The sequence below is a fragment of the Rhinoderma darwinii genome, chromosome 3 (genome assembly GCF_050947455.1).
Source record: "Rhinoderma darwinii isolate aRhiDar2 chromosome 3, aRhiDar2.hap1, whole genome shotgun sequence".
Lineage (NCBI taxonomy): Eukaryota > Metazoa > Chordata > Amphibia > Anura > Rhinodermatidae > Rhinoderma > Rhinoderma darwinii.
The window spans coordinates 327,971,911-327,988,144 of record NC_134689.1 but is presented as its reverse complement, the minus strand read 5'-3'; the positions used below and the strand labels follow the sequence as shown (position 1 = coordinate 327,988,144).

At 42.1% G+C, this 16,234-nt stretch overlaps 1 protein-coding gene across 1 annotated transcript in view; it reads left to right on the top strand.

The window, feature by feature from the left end:
* LOC142749817 (immunoglobulin superfamily DCC subclass member 4-like) overlaps positions 1–16,234 on the top strand; it is a 108,357-nt gene that overhangs the window by 69,143 nt on the left and 22,980 nt on the right. The window contains exons 2-3 of the mRNA XM_075858295.1: positions 12,634–12,924; positions 14,870–15,011. Of these exons, the coding sequence (XP_075714410.1) occupies positions 12,634–12,924; positions 14,870–15,011 (433 nt within the window). The remainder of the gene's footprint in view (positions 1–12,633; positions 12,925–14,869; positions 15,012–16,234) is intronic.

Genomic DNA, 16,234 nt, shown 5'->3' with positions numbered 1-16,234 from the left:
TTAGGAAACTACACCTCTTGAGGAATTCATCTAGGGGTGTAGTGAGCATTTTGACCCCACAGATGTTTCATAGAATTAATTAGAATTAAGCAGTGAAAATAAAAACAGTCCTTTTTCCTCAATAAGACGTAGCTTTAGCGCAAATTTTTTCATTTTCTCAACAAATAAAGGAAAAAAAGAACCCAACATTTGTAAAGCAATTTCTCCCGAGTACGGCAATACCCCATATGTGGTCATAAACTGCTGTTTGGGCAAACGGCAGGGCTCAGAAGGGAAGGACCGCCATTTGGAGTGCAGATGTTGCTGGATTGGTTTCTGGGCGCCTGTGGGCCCAAAACAGTGGAAACCCCCCAGAAGTGACCCCATTTTGGAAACTACACCCCTCAATGCATTTACCAAGGGGTGTAGTAAGCATTTTAACCCTGCAGGTGTTTTGTATAAATTAGTGTTCACTCGATGTTGCAGAGTGAAAATGGGATTTTTTTCCATAGATATGTCAATATGTGGTGCCCGGCTTGTGCCACCATAACAAGACAGCTCTCTAATTATTATGCGGTGTTTCCCGGTTTTAGAAACACCCTACATGTGGCCCTAATCTTTTGTCTGGACATATGACAGGGCTCAGAAGTGAAGAGTACCATGCGGAGTGGAGGCCTAATTTGGCGATTTACAAAGTATTGGTTCACAACTGCAGAGGCTCAGATGTGAAATAATAAAAAGAAACCCCTGATAAGTGACCCCCACTATGGAAACTGCACCCCTCAAGGCATTTATTAAGGGGTGTAGTGAGCATTTTCACCCCACAGGTCTTTTCCATAAATGAATGCGCTGCGGATGGTGCAAATGAAAATTTTTTATTTTTCCCTAGATATGCCATTCAGTGGCAAATATGTCATGCCCAGCTTATGACGCTGGAGACACACACCCCAAAAATTGTTAAAAGGGTTCTCCCAGGTATGACGATGCCATATATGTTGAAGGAAACTGCTGTTTGGGGACGCTGTAGGGTTCAGAGCCGAGGGAGCACCATTTGGCTTTTGGAGAGCGGATTTTGCTTGGTACTATATTTGTTTGAGTATTGCTGGTGTTTTATAATGTGGGGGTACATGTAAGCGGGGCGGAGTATATAAGGAGCATAGTCAGGTGGTATAAAAAAATAAAATAATCCATAGATGTGTGTTACGCTGTGAAGCAATCCTTTCCGCACAGGCCGGTGTCGCACTAATATATGGTGTCATTTCTTATCCCCCTTTTGGTCCACACTCCGCACCTTTTGTAGTTTGGGGAATTTTGCTGGGAAAGTGTTGTCCTGGTATAATACGGGCACCGTCGCTTCCAGTGGATATGTTTGGGCTCTCCCCTTCCTGGTTCCCTAATTTTAGGTCCTTGATAAATCGCCTCTTGAAACAGAAGAAATGTTCCCCTCGGGCACAACTGCATATTTTTTTATTTCCTGACTTATTGGAGCCATAACTAATTTTCTTTTTCATAGACGTAGCGGTATGAGGGCTGGTTTGTTGCGGGACGAGCTGTAGTTATTATTGGTACCATTTTGGGGTACATGTGACTTTTTGATCACCTTTTATCCTATTTTTTGGGATGCCATGTAAACAAAAAAACGCAATTCTGGCACAGCTTTTTTCGTTTTTTTTATACAGCGTTCACCATGCGTTATAAATTACATGTTAACTTTATTCTGTGGGTCAGTACGATTCTGGCGATACCTAATTTATAGCACTTTTTTATGTTTTACAACTTTTTGCACAATAAAATAACTTTTGTAAAAAGAATGTATTTTTTCTGTCGCCAAGTTGTGAGAACCATAACTTTTTAATTTTTTTGTCGACGGAGGTGTATGAGGGCTTGTTTTTTGCAGGACGAGCTATAGTTTTTATAGGTACCATTTTTGGATACGTGCGACTTTTTGATCACTTTTTCTAATATTTGTAGGGCAAAGTGACCAAAAAACAGAAACTCTGGTAAAGTTTTTTACGTTTTTTTTTTACGCTGTTCACCGCGTGCAATAAATAATATAATATTTTGATACCTCAGGTCGTTATGGTCGTGGCGATACCAAATACATATGGTTTATTATTATTTTTCAATAATAAAGGACTTGATAAGAGTAAAAGGGGGATTGTGTTTTATTTGATTACTTGAAACTTTTATTGTTTTCAAACTTTTATTTTTTGCACTTTTTTTTACACTTTTTTATACTATTTTTACACTTTTCTTCAAGTTCCACTAGGGGACTTGAAGGTCCAATGGTCAGATTATTTTTTTTCTAATACATTGCACTACCTATGTAGTGCAATGTATTAGATCTGTCAGTCATTCACTGACAGCAAGCCGATTAGGCTTCGCCTCATGGCGGGGCCTAAATCGGCTTCCGTAATGGCAGAGCAGGAGACCATTTTGTCTCTTGTTGCCATAACAGCAGTCGCCAGTCCCGATTGGCTCTCAGGGCTGGCGATCTGCTAGTAACCGCTACGATGCAGCAATCGCTTTCGATTGCTGCATCGAAGGGGTTAATGGCAGGGATCGGAGCTAGCTCCGGTTCCTGCCGTTACAGGTGGATGTCAGCTGTACAGTACAGCTGACTTCCACCGCTGATGACGCCGGATCAGCTCCTGACCCGGCGCCATCTTGCCAGCAGCTACGGAAGCCGATCAGGCTCCGCCGCCGGGCGGATCTTGACCGGCTTCGGTGCTAGGCAGACCGGGAGGCCAGTATTAGGCCTCCGGTTGCCATTGCAGCCACCGGAACCCCGGCAATTTCATTGCTGGGGCTCCGATGAGCTGCAAACACCTTAAGTGCAGCGATCGCGTTTGAGTTAATGGCAGGGATCGAAGCTAATTTCGGTCCCCGCCGTTACAGTCGGATGTCAGCTGTAAGATACAGCTGAGATCCGACGATGATGGCACCGACTCAGCTTCTGAGCCGGTGCCAAACATTTGACGTAAATGTACGGCATTTTGCGGGAAGTCAATGCTTTCCATGACGTACATTTACGTCAAATGTCGGGAAGGGGTTAAGCAGGCCACAGGTTTCAAGCAATATGGGAAAGAAAAAGGATCTCTCTGCTGCCGAAAAGCGTGAAATAGTGCAATACCTTGTTCAAGGTATGAAAACATTGGATATTTCAAGAAAACTTAAGTGTGATCATCGTACTGTGAAAAGATGTGTGGCTGATTCAGAGCACAGACGGGTTAGTTCAGATAAAGGCATAATGAGGAAGGTTTCTGCCAGACAAATTAATAGGGTTAGGAGAGCAGCTGCTAAAATGCCATTGCAAAGCAGCAAACAGGTATTTGAAGCCGCTGGTGCCTCTGGAGTCCCGCGAACCTCAAGGTGTAGGATCCTCCAGAGGTTTGCAAGTCTGCATAAAGCTATTATTCGGCCACCCCTAAACAATGCTCACAAGCAGAAACGGTTGCAGTGGGCTCAGAAATACATGAAGACTAATTTTCAAACCGTGTTGTTTACTGATGAGTGACGTGCAACCCTGGATGGTCCAGATGGATGGAGTAGTGAATGGTTGGTGAATGGCCACCATGTCCCAACAAGGCTGCGACGTCAGCAAGGAAGTGACGGAGTCATGTTTTGGGCTGGAATCATGGGGAGAGAGCTGGTAGGCCCCTTTAGGGTCCCTGACGGTGTCAAAATGACCTCTGTAAAGTACATAGAGTTTATGACTGACCACTTTCTTCTGTGGTACAAAAAGAATAACCGTGCCTTCCGTAGCAAAATTATCTTCATGCATGACAATGCACCATCTCATGCTGCAAAGAATACCTCTGTGTCATTGGCTGCTATGGGCATAAAAGGAGAGAAACTCATGGTGTGGCCCCCATGTTCCCCTGACCTCAACCCTATTGACAACCTTTTGAGCATCCTCAAGCAAAATATCTATGAGGGTGGGAGGCAGTTCACATCAAAACAGAAGCTCTGGGAGGCTATTCTGACATCCTGCAAAGATATTCAAGCAGAAACTGACCAAATACTCACAAATTCAATGGATGCAAGAATTGTGAAGGTGATATCAAAGAAGGGGTCCTATGTTAACATGTAACTTGGCCTGTTAAGTTTTTTTTGATTGAAAGAGCTTTTGATTTCTGTAAATATGACCTCCTGATGCTGCAAATTCAACAAATTACCATTTTAGTTCTCTTTACAACCTTTAAAATGTTTTGATCTCTGTTGTGCATAATAATTGGAAACAGTGCATTTTGAGTTTTTTTACTTCTAAAAAAAATCTTATCATTAGGAGATTTGTTCAATAACATTTGCATTATACTCCAACGGTTGATGGCTTGAAGATTATACTTACTGTCATTTTCATCGACTATTTAGGAAAATCAGCGAAAAATAACATTTGCTTAATAATTTGGAACGCGGTGTAGACTCCTCTGGTGAGTCCATGGAACCCCAGTCCAGCACTGGAACTCGTGGCTGAGCAGTTGTTGCTTTCATATATGTCACCCCTAGATATGCCGGTCTGGTCTGGCAGTTGGTGGGGAAGATGACGAAGTATTTGAACTTCTTATAAAAAAAGAAGGTTGAAATAGACACCAGTACTACAGTACATAGTTAGGGGCCGTTCACATATATCCGTTGTCCCTGTCAGTTTCCCTCTGGCGTGTTGCAGAAAAGCTGGAAGGAAACTGATGCTAGCTTTCTATGGAATCTGTTCTGGCACATAGGACATAAGTTGTGGCACCGTATGGTGCTGGACCTGTGCAGGAGCAGGATCCATAAACGTTACCTTCATCGTTTTTGTGACCACCTCCCTGGAAGGTCCGGCTCCGTATCCTATCTTAATCTACTGTTCACCAGATGAATGCCGTGTGTTGCCGCATCCACTTTCCAGCAGTTCCCAGCGTGGTAATCCCTAGCCAGAGCTTTAGCAACGCTCTGGCCAGGGATTCCGCTCCAGGAGGAGCCCCTGACATCACTGTCCATATATGGATAGTGACGTCAATGGCTCCTCCTGGAGCGGAATCCCCGACCAGTGCGTTGCTGACGCACTGGCCACTGATTCCGCTCCTAGAATGAGCCCTTGATGTTACTCTCCATATATAGACTGTGAAGTCAGGGGCTCCTTCTGGATCGTAATCCCTGGCCAGAGCATGGCAGACACTTTAGCTGTCGGTCGAACACTCGTTTAGCCGACAGCTGTTACTCCTGACCCCCCCATACACATGCACACTCGGCTTAGCCAGGTGCGTATGTGTTTTCAATAGGGAGAAGAGAGTAAGTCTTATATCCTTACAAACAAAAGGATCTGGCATGTTGAAATCCAACAGCCTAAACCTTCTCATCCTGATCCCTCTCCACCATACATATTAAATGGTCGGCTGGCGGGTTCAGCCAGCAATCATTTAATGTGTATGGCCACCTGTAACTCTTTCTTTTATTAATGTCTGAATCACATATTCACAAAAAATAAGCCGACCTCAATAAATTCAGAAGGTTGCACAACATTTTCTACCCTTTGTTGTAATGTCAACATCAAGTTTTCTAAAACTGGTAATAGTTCTGAGAACGGAGTACATTATTCTATACCTCCATTACTACTCCAAAGCTTCTTTAAAGGGAACTGCATTGATTCTTCTTTAACATGGGGTGACTTAGTTCTCTCGTACAAAAAGTTCTTGCTTTTGTGGTGAAGCGCAACAGCACTTACCTTATATCAGCTCTCAGAAACATCATAGACGCCCTCATTTAACGTTGTTTAACCCCTTAAAAACCAGGCCAATTTGAGTTTTTTCATTTTAGTTTTTTCCTCACCGCCTTTTAAAAGCCATACGTTTTTTTATTCCTTCGTCGACATATGAGGGCTTGTTTTTTGCGGAACAAATTGTAGTTTTTCAACTGGCACCATTTATTGTACTGCATAATGTACTGGGAAGCTGAAAAAAAATATTTGTGGGATGAAATGGGCAAAAAATGGGCAAAAAACTGATTATGCCATATTTTGGGGGGTTATGTTTTTACGGCATCCATCAGGCGGTAAGAACTACATACTCACTTTATTCTACAGGTTGATACGATTAAGACGATATCAAATTTATGTTTTGTTTTATGTTTTACTAAAAAAAAATATATATATGTTTTTTGTCGCCACATTCTGAGAGCCAGAACTTTTCTATTTTTCCATCAATTTAGCGGTCTGAGGGCTTAAATTTTGCGGGGCGAGCTGTAGTTTTCACCGATACCATATTTGGGTACATGCGACTTTTTTTTAATCACTTTTTATTCAATTTTTTTTTTTTAGAACTAAGGTGACCAAAAAACAGCAATTTGCATGCTTTATATATATATATTTTGTCATGGCGTTCACCGAGCGGGTTAAACAATGCTATATTGTGATAGTTTGGAGTTTTATGGATGCGGCGATACCAGTTATGTTAACTTTTTTTTAACATTGCTTTTAGGGAAAAGATGGAAAAAGGGTTTGTTTTTTTTAACTTTTTTTATTTTTTTAACACAATGCTTTAACTGTTTTTTACTTTTTTTTATTAGTCCCCTTAGGGGACTTGAACCAGCGATCGTTGGATCGCTTGCATGATATACTGCAATACTAATGTATTACAGTTTATCGTGATACTGATAGGAGTACAAAAATGGCAGACCTGGGGGCCTTCATTAGGCCCGCAGGCTGCCATGACAACCATCGTCACTGACCAATCCCATCACAGGTGGTGCGATGGTGTGTTTGAGGGGGCACCCCCCTAATTCTAACATTTTAAATGCTGTGGTCGCAATTGACCGCAGCATTTAAGGTGTTAAACGGGCGGAATCAAAGTGATCTTTGATTCCGCCCGTTGCAGTGAGGTGTCGGCTGTATAACACAGCCGTCACCCGCTGAGTATGGAGCGCGCTCAGCCCGTGAGCCCGCTCCATACGTCCACTTAATGGCTGTCACATACATGTAGGTGACATGTTAATAAGGGGTTAAAGGTATTGTCTCATCAGAGACAACCCCTTCATATTGCAGCCGCAGCTATGATCAGCTGATCACTTACAGGTCTTGCTTTTGGTGTCCCCGTAAATAGCTTGTTTTCCCCGGAGGAAGCCTTCTCTGGTCAGAAACCATCAGAGGTACTACTGGCACCAATCAGTCATTTATGTCATATCCTATGGGCATGCAATAACTGCTTAAAGCTTACCTAACTTTTTAGGTGACTTTTAGGAATAAGCTGTCATATGTGTGTACCTGAGGAATAACACTATTTCTCGACATTATACGATGTACCCTGCATTTTCTGTAGTTTTCCTCGGTCTCTAATTCGTAGGTGTCTCTGAGGTAGTGGGCGGAGCCTAATGGCTATCATGTCTTCTATACACAGCACACATAGAGATAGGAGAGTAGGATTCTCATCTATCTATCTATCACACACACACACACACACACACACACACACACACACACACACACACACAGACACACAAATATATATATATATATATATATATATATATATATATATATATATTTATCTTTATACAGTCAAGTCACATTATTATGACCACCAGCTAATATCCAGAGTAACCGCCGTGTGCAGCACGGACAGCAGCTAGACAGGCTGGGGTAGACTCAATAAGGTGCTGGTAGGTTGTCTCAGGTATGCGGCGCCATACTGACTGCAGTGCATCTTACATTTGCTGGAGGGTGCGTGGGGGAGGATTCATAGAGTGAACAAGACGATCAAGGTGGTCCCACAGACGCTCAATTGGGTTCAAGTCTGGTGAATTAGGGGGCAAGGGAAGTACTTGGATGCCCTGGTCACGCTCTTCCGACCACTGTCAGACATTTCTAGCCATGTGACATGTCGCATTGTCTTGCTGGAAGATTCCATCTGCCCCAGGGAAGACAAACAGCATGTATGGGTGGACATGATCTGCAACGACGGATTCATACCCAAATCGGTGCAGAGTGTCTTCCACATGGATGAGTGGGCCCAGAGAATGCCATGAAAAAATTGTTGATGTTTCTCGCCTGACATGCCAACGTCTGTCCGTTCGATGAAGCAGAAAACGTGACTTATCAGAGAAGGCAACACTTTGACAATCATCGGTGGTCCAATTCTGATACTGCCGTGCAAATTGGAGACTTTTTTTTACGATGCACCTTTGTTAGCATAGGAGCAGTGACCATCCGTCTGCTTCGGAGCCCCATACGCAGTAGGGTTTGCTGAACTGTTGTTTTAGACACACGCCTGGTAGCCCCCTGGTTGATTTTCATGCTGAGCTGCTACACTATAGCATGTTATTCGGCCCTCGCGCACCTTCGTAGCCAACATTCACCTCTCACATCAATGGCACGTGGTTCTCCGCAGTTTCCACGTCGGTTATTCCCAATGGTGTCATTTGTCCACTCACTATACACAAGAACCTTGCTTCCAGTGTAAATCAATAAGGCATTTTTCCACAGTGAGAAAGTGGCAAAGCACTCTAGCGCCTTATCTACTGATTCCTTTAGTAGAAACATTAAGTAGAAAGTGCTGGAGCTCCATGAGGACAATATAATTCAGTACATGTGCAATGAGAGACTGAACCATAGACCAGTTGGGCAAGGTCATCACACGGTCCCAAAAGATAAGAAATAGGGACCCCGAGAGCCAATGGCACCTCCAACACCTATTATAGATGGAGGTATTAAATTTGTGGAGAAGTGGTGAGGTATGGTACCAGTGAATTAAGAATTTATACTGATTATCTTTGTACAAAGTGCAAAGGTAAAATTTGGACACCTTTCGCCAAATAATTTGCCAGATTGTCATTCCCTGCCCAGGTATCGCTTCAATTTAAGCATGTATTCATGATTGGGTAAGGGTTCAATGGATGGTGTGCATAGCAACCTATATATCTCTGTTATTAGACCCTTGGAGGATGGGCTTTTAAGACAGAGAAGCTCAAAATTAGCAATATGGGGCAGTGAAGGACTCAAAGAGTTTACTAGCTATATAACGTATTTGCTGATAGGTACAGGAGGAGCTCCTAGAGGTATTAGAGGAACTTATTCTGTAAAGTCAAATGTAGAGAGTTCACGATTCACCGGATGGACTATTGGAATACAGCCTGAAACCAGAGCTTGGCAATCATGGAGGTCAAGCTGTCTGGAAGGTCAGGAGTGTATAGAAAGGCCAATAGGAAGCAAGCTGGTTGAAAGAACCCAACCAGTTTCTATATTTCTGTCCACTTGTTGTATATTGGGAGTATGGTCAAGGATGGTAGTTGACGGGGGTGGGCAGCAAAGTAATATTTGGTTATGTCAGGAAGAAATAACTCTTCCTGTGGCACACTAGCAATCACAACTGAGTTATAGATACGGTGGTGACCGTCTTTCCATACAATATTTAAGAAATATGTGTGTAGTTGGCAGACCATTTATCTGGAGACTGAGCTTGGGAGGGTTAGAATAGATAGAGAAACTTAGGGAGTACCATCATTTTTAGCAAGTTTACGCACCTTTTGAGTGAGAGATGCAGGAATATTTTGTATTTTTGCATGGACTTTGGCCATGACTGGTGAGGCCCTAATAGAAAAAAAGTTTGAGAATACCTGGATTAGAGGAATATCAACAGCTTAATATATACTATGTCTATATTTGTATCATCATTATTGTAATAAATAACCTAACATCTTAGGCCTCATGAACACGACCGTAGTTTTGCGGCCATACAATTGCGGATAGTATAGGACACATTCTATCCTATGGGCCAACGCACACGACCATGGTTTCCACGGTCCGTGCATTGTCCAGGAGCCCGGGCTCCTTAAAGTCAATGTACATCTTGTGTGTGCAAGGTCCGTGATTGCGGACGGCCCATGGATGACACTCCTCTTGCCTGTGCCGTGATCACGGGTGGCTATGGTCGTATGCATGAGGTCTTAGGCTAGGCTCACACCGTGGAGTTGTGTGATTGCCGCACATATTTATTTTGCCAAAACCTGGATTGGATTGTAAAGAAAGAGATCTTTATTTGACTCTAGTTTTGGCAAAGACAAAAATGTGTGTGGCATGTGTGCTGTAAAAACGTGGCCACTTATTTCTGTCGTCTGTCATTAGTGTAATTTCATTTTTTTCAAGCCCATGCACACGAACGTGCTTTTGCGACCGCAATTCCCCCGAAAATCCACGGGAGAATTGCGGCCCCATTCATTTCTATGGGGCCATGCACACGACCCTGGTTTCCACGGTCCGTGCATTGCCCAGGAGCCCGGACCGCAGAAAGAACGGACATGTCTTATTACGGCCGTGTTCTGCGGGCCAGGCTCATAGGAAATAATGCACAAGACCATGTGCACGACCCGCGATTTGCGGGCGGCTTGCGGGTGTCACTTCCGCGGCCGGCCGACCCGAAGATCACGGCCGTGCACATGGCTACGGTCGTGTGCATGAGGCCTTATTGTCTGTTGTTTGTGGTATGTTTGTACTCCTCAAAACTTTTAATCACCAAGTAAATTAAAAGGGTTTTCCCACTAATGACTATTATGGCCACTGGAAAACTCCTTAGGGTATGTGCACACGATGAGAGGCTTTTACGGCTGAAATGACAGACTGTTTTCAGGAGAAAACAGCTGCCTCGTTTCAGCCGTAAAAGCTTCTCCTTGTATTATGCGAGGCGTCTTTGACGCCTGTAATCTTGAGCTGCTCTTCATTGAGTTCAATGAAGAACGGCTCAAATTACGTTGCAAAGAAGTGCCCTGCACTTCTTTGCCGAGGCAGACAATTTACGCGTCGTCGTTTGACAGCTGTCAAACGACGACGCGTAAATTACAGGTCGTCTGCACAATACGTCGGCAAACCCATTCAAATGAATGGGCAGATGTTTGCCGACGTATTGTAGCCCTATTTTCAGGTGTAAAACGAGGCATAATACGCCTCGTTTACGCCTGAAAATAGGTCGTGTGAACCCTGCCTTAAAGAAACAATTATTCTTTTCATAGATGTGGTGGCTCAGTGGTTTGCACTGTTGACTTGTAGCTTGGGCCTCCTTAGTTGGAATCCAACCATAGAAACATCTGCATGGAGTTTTCATGTTCTCCACGTGTATGTATGAATTTCTAGTGTGAACTCTATTTTCCACTCATTCTCCAAGAACACACTGATTATTATGGCTCCCTATGAAATTGATCCAGTATGGTTAGAAAAGAGAGATTAGATTTTGAGCCCCATTAGTAACAGGGTCGGATCTATACATTATGTATATAGTGTTGTGGAGTATAATTGCGCCATGAACTAGACTCATGGGACAGATAAGGCTGTTTTAAAATTAATTTATGGATAGTATTGTCATTTAGTCTTGCAAAAGTTAATATGTCAGGGTTGGTATTGTAGTGTACCATGGTCTGCTTGGACTGCACTTTGTATGATGTGAGTAGATACACCTGCCCAGGATGAAATGATTCTTAGAAGTTGTATAACGACACTAAATATTTCAGAGATATATTGTAACAAACCCAGACTTCAGTAAATGAATGAAGGATGTTTACATAAGTCTCTGACATTCCTGGGGATATTTCCCATGTTTACAAGGGTGTATGTAACATATTGGAACCCCAGGCAGCTGATAATGGAGCACAATGAAAGAAGTAGCCCAGCTCAGACTTGCCTCTTCCCCCTACACCATTGACACTGTGGACCTGCAGAGAGCTTTCCTGGAAGACATGTCATAATTACATAGTTACATAGTTGATAAGGTTGAAAAAAGACACAGGTCCATCAAGTCCAACCTATAATTCTACTACGTCGATCCAGAAGAATTAAAAAAAAAAAACATGAGGCAGTTGCCAATTGCTTCATTAATGGAAAAATTCCTCCCCGACTCCAAATATGGCAATCAAAATAAATCCCTGGATCAACGTCCCATCTCCAGAATCCACTACCCATAACTTGTCATATTACCTTTTTCAATAAACGCGTTTAGGCCTTCCTTGAACTTGCTCAATGAACCAACTACAACAACATCCTGTGGCAGAGAGTTCCAAAGTCTCACTGCTTTTACAGTAAAGAATCCCTGTCTGTGATTATGGTCAAACCTCCCTTTTTTCCTCGTGCATTTAGGAGGATGATGGTGGGAACATAAAGCAGGAGTGGGCCCCATTTTTGAGTGCTATTATGGGACTCGTCACTTATTTGTTTGCTCCTGTTGATACATAACCTCATATAATACTGAAATGTATGTTTGTAACTTATAATAAGTATGTGTGTTGTTATTTTTAGAGGCGAGGGGTGTGTATTTTTCTTTTTTTTGCAATAAATCAATAATGTGTCACTTGCAATAGTAAATCAAATGCCGGCCCTCCACCGTTGCCAAAAACCCCAAAACAGATCACCAAGAAAGTTCTTTTGTGTTTCTCCAGTCCAGAAGTCAAGTAGCATTTCTCATTTGCACTTTTTCAGCTTCTGATGTGTTGCTGAATATTAAGTGACCACTGAAAATATATGTGTGTATAACCCATTTTTATATCCTTGTCTTATCATGGCACATAGCCTTTTCTTTTTGGCCCACTTGTTGGCTGCACACTGTTCCACCCCATAGTGGTCAACCAATGTCCTGATTAGTGCATCTTAAAGTATCTGAACAATATTCTTAATTGTTCTCTCTTGGCTCTATGTTGCAGGAGAAAGCACCTGGCTAGACCTTGGCTGCCGTCCTGGCCCTACAGATACTACTCTCCTGCCAGGTCAAGAAGCCATCTTGCATTGTGACCTAGATGACACGGAGTTGTCCAACAATTTCACCTGGTGGAAGGATGGAGAACAACTAACCAAAGAAGATCTCACTGTGCTTCTTGATGGATCACTTGTAATATCGCAGGGAGAAGGGGCAAGCATCGAGGGAAGCTACTACTGTACCATCAAGAACTCCTTTGGAGTTTTGCAGGGCAGAACAGGAACAGTCAGATTGGCAGGTGGGTAGCACAATTTTTGTAAATAGACACTTTGAACCTCAATTGCTAAATGTTAACAGTATTGGAGTAGTTTTACATCAAATATAATCTGCTTGGAATTTGTATGTCCTCATAAATCAATCAATTAATAAATGCATACATAACACTGATCTTTTAAAGGAACAGTGTCACCCCAAAAAATTTTTTTATATCAGTTTGATGTTAGTGTTTTATTAAAAACGTTTATATTTATTTGTGTGTTGTGTTTTACTTTTTTTTATTTTTTTACTTTTTCTTCCCTATGGGGGCTGCCATTTTTTTTTCCATTTCTGTATGTGTCGATTAACGACACATACAGACATGGAATACGGCAGCTACAGTCCCATAGTGAATGCGAACGGGGCCCGTTCCATCCACTATGGTGTACGCCGTCTGTGTGGGAACGGCACATGCGCCGCTCCCACACAGTCCAAGTTGAACTGAGCTCCGTCCGGCGCCATTTTCCTGTAGACCGGAAGTCGCGGCCGGACAGTAAGATTACTACTTCCGGTCGCGGCTTCCGTACTTGTGCACTTGGAGCAGCGGCAGCAGACGGAGCGGAGGGAGCGGCGGCGGCAGGAGCATGTAAGGGATTTCTATGTATGTTCGTGTTTCAGTGTGTTTACTACTGTATGTTAACCTACTACACTGTGTGTTAGCTCAAAAAATGGCGACACACAGTGTAGGAGGTTTGACCGTTCAATCCCCTCGTTTCTCCCGGCACTAGCCAGGATAAAGGAGGGGGGGATTCTGAGAGCTCACTAGAGCGAGCGATTTTTTTCCAATTTTGCAGCATAAAGCAATGTGGTTGCTTTACCACATGCAATGCTGCAATTTTGGGAATTTCTCCATCTATTGACCAGTGCTGGGAAATATTATAAATTAGAATCTAATTTATAATATTTCCTGACTTGTGAAAAAAATAAAAAAAATTAGAACAATGTTTAATCATTCACTGTATAACTGATACAACAAAATTGTGCTCCCACAATATAGGATTTTTTTTTTTAGGGTCGTGTTAGTGAGGAATTGTAGCATTGGGGACAGTGTGAATTATTGTATCCTTTAACACTGGGAGTTCCAGGTGCGGTTATCGCGGGCTCTAGTGTGTTTCAAGGTTTATACTACTGTTATGCCCATGGTTATATGCGGATTCCGGTTTGATATCTGTTACAAACATACTGAGTCATAGAGGGTTCGCAATGGTATCAGGACTCAGTAGTTTACTGTTTAATACGTTTTTTAAATACACACGGTGGGGCTTTTGTCACAGTGGTGATTGTACCCCTGTTTTTAGAGAGTTATTTAAATAAACTTATATTTTACTCATATATCACAACAATGTTTAATCACCTACACACTAATTGTTTAACTAAAAAAAAAATGAAAAAAAAAAAAAATGTCCTTGAGTTGTTCTCCTTTGTCAGATTGTTGAAAATTTTATTCAACATTTTCTTACTTACATCTGTTTTTAGGAAGGTGAGTGGCAATCAATAGTTTGTCTAGTAATCTAATTATACGCCCAATCTGTGTGCCACCCTGTCAGAGCTGCAATGGCACCCACAATGGTTGCCACCAAGCATTCCCTGAAACAGTTATAACTGATAGAAGAACTCAACTCAAAGATGTATATTTACTGAGGTTTTTTTTCTTATTTTAGGGGGAATGCTCTATAAGAAATGATTTATATGTGGTTTGGTCTGTGGGATTCTGACCCCTGGACCTCTCCCCAATAACCAGTACAAAGTGACTGCAGCTCAGCCCCATTAACTCAGTCCCATTCACCCCATTAACTTTGCCCCATTCAATGTTCTGATGATTAAAGGATTGGGACCTCCACCAATCATTCAACAGCAGATTAAAGATGTTTAGCAGTTTTCCTCAAAGATTACAGCATATTTAAATGTAATGTTCTGTGTCTGTGAAGGGCTGCCTTCTTTTCACCTGCACCCCGAACCTCAGGTTGTATTGGAGAACAGTCTGGCAAGATTTGAGTGTGGCATCAACGGGTCTCCAACACCACAGATCACATGGCAAAAAGACCAGGTTCCTCTACCTTCTAATAACAGGTAAGTCATCAGTACTAATAGAACTCTGATCACTGATAGGACCTTTAACCTGATCAGGTGTTTCTTAGTTTTCATTTTTTAGGAAAACTGAGTAGCTGCTAGTAAGAAAACCCTGATTTATAAAATAAAAAAATCATATTATACACCCATACCCATATATTTTCTGAAAGTAGACAAATGACAGCACTTTGCAATCATTGGCGCCATCATGCAATTTTGCATCAAAGCTTAAGATTTTGTAGAGAATGCATTAAAAAAAATCAAGTTTATGGTTAAAAGTCTGACCCCTGCAGAGACTGAGACACACAACACGTCCGTACCATAAAAGTTCTGTTCCTCCCGGAGCTGAGCTATTACTGGACAGACGATAGCATTTTACAGTAATCATGGCAAATTTTTTGCTGTGTTTTTTTTCTTCAAAACTCATGGTCATACGTTACTTTAAAGTCTATAGTAAAATATAAGAAAGCCTACATACAAAGCGTTTGGGGGGTCAGTGGTGTTTTTTGTTGTTTTTTAAGTGCAGCATACTCTCGGTATGGCGTTTCTTTCTGGACTTCAAAAATTCTAGGAAAAACACAAAATGACACAAAATATCTGTAGATATGTAAAAAAGTTTATAGCTGGAGATACACTTTAATGGAGGGATTGTGCCGTGTGCTGTACTGTAGGGATTGTATATTACTGTAAGAGTTGTATAATGTATTCATGTTTGGATGGCATAGATTACAGTTGGAAGACTGGCTCAGGATATTACCGGCGGCTATCATTATGCATTACTGGAAGGATGGCATAAAGTTCATTTGAAATGATAACACATTGTATTACTGGCTTGATGCCTTGTAGGTTGGCACAGTTTATTATTGGTTGGAGAGCCAAGCAAGTTACTGGAGGCATGGCACATTCTTAAATGTGCTGATGGTGCAGTCTTTGATATTTATTAAGACTGGCATTTTATATACCAGTCTTTATATAAAAATTGTTAGATAGTTTTATATAGATTTCTGCTATAATTGATGCCAGTTTCTGGCATCATTTATAGTAACCGTGTCAGGCCGCTGCAGACCTACCCTCCTTTCACGAAGCCCTACCCATTTTTCGGAAGAAAGTGCCATGGGCGACGTACATGCTTTAAAAGTCCCAATTTTTTTCAGTGGGCACAGATTATGACTTTTGATGCATTTGGGACTTTTCTAAGCCTAAAAATTGGTGTAGGAAAGTTA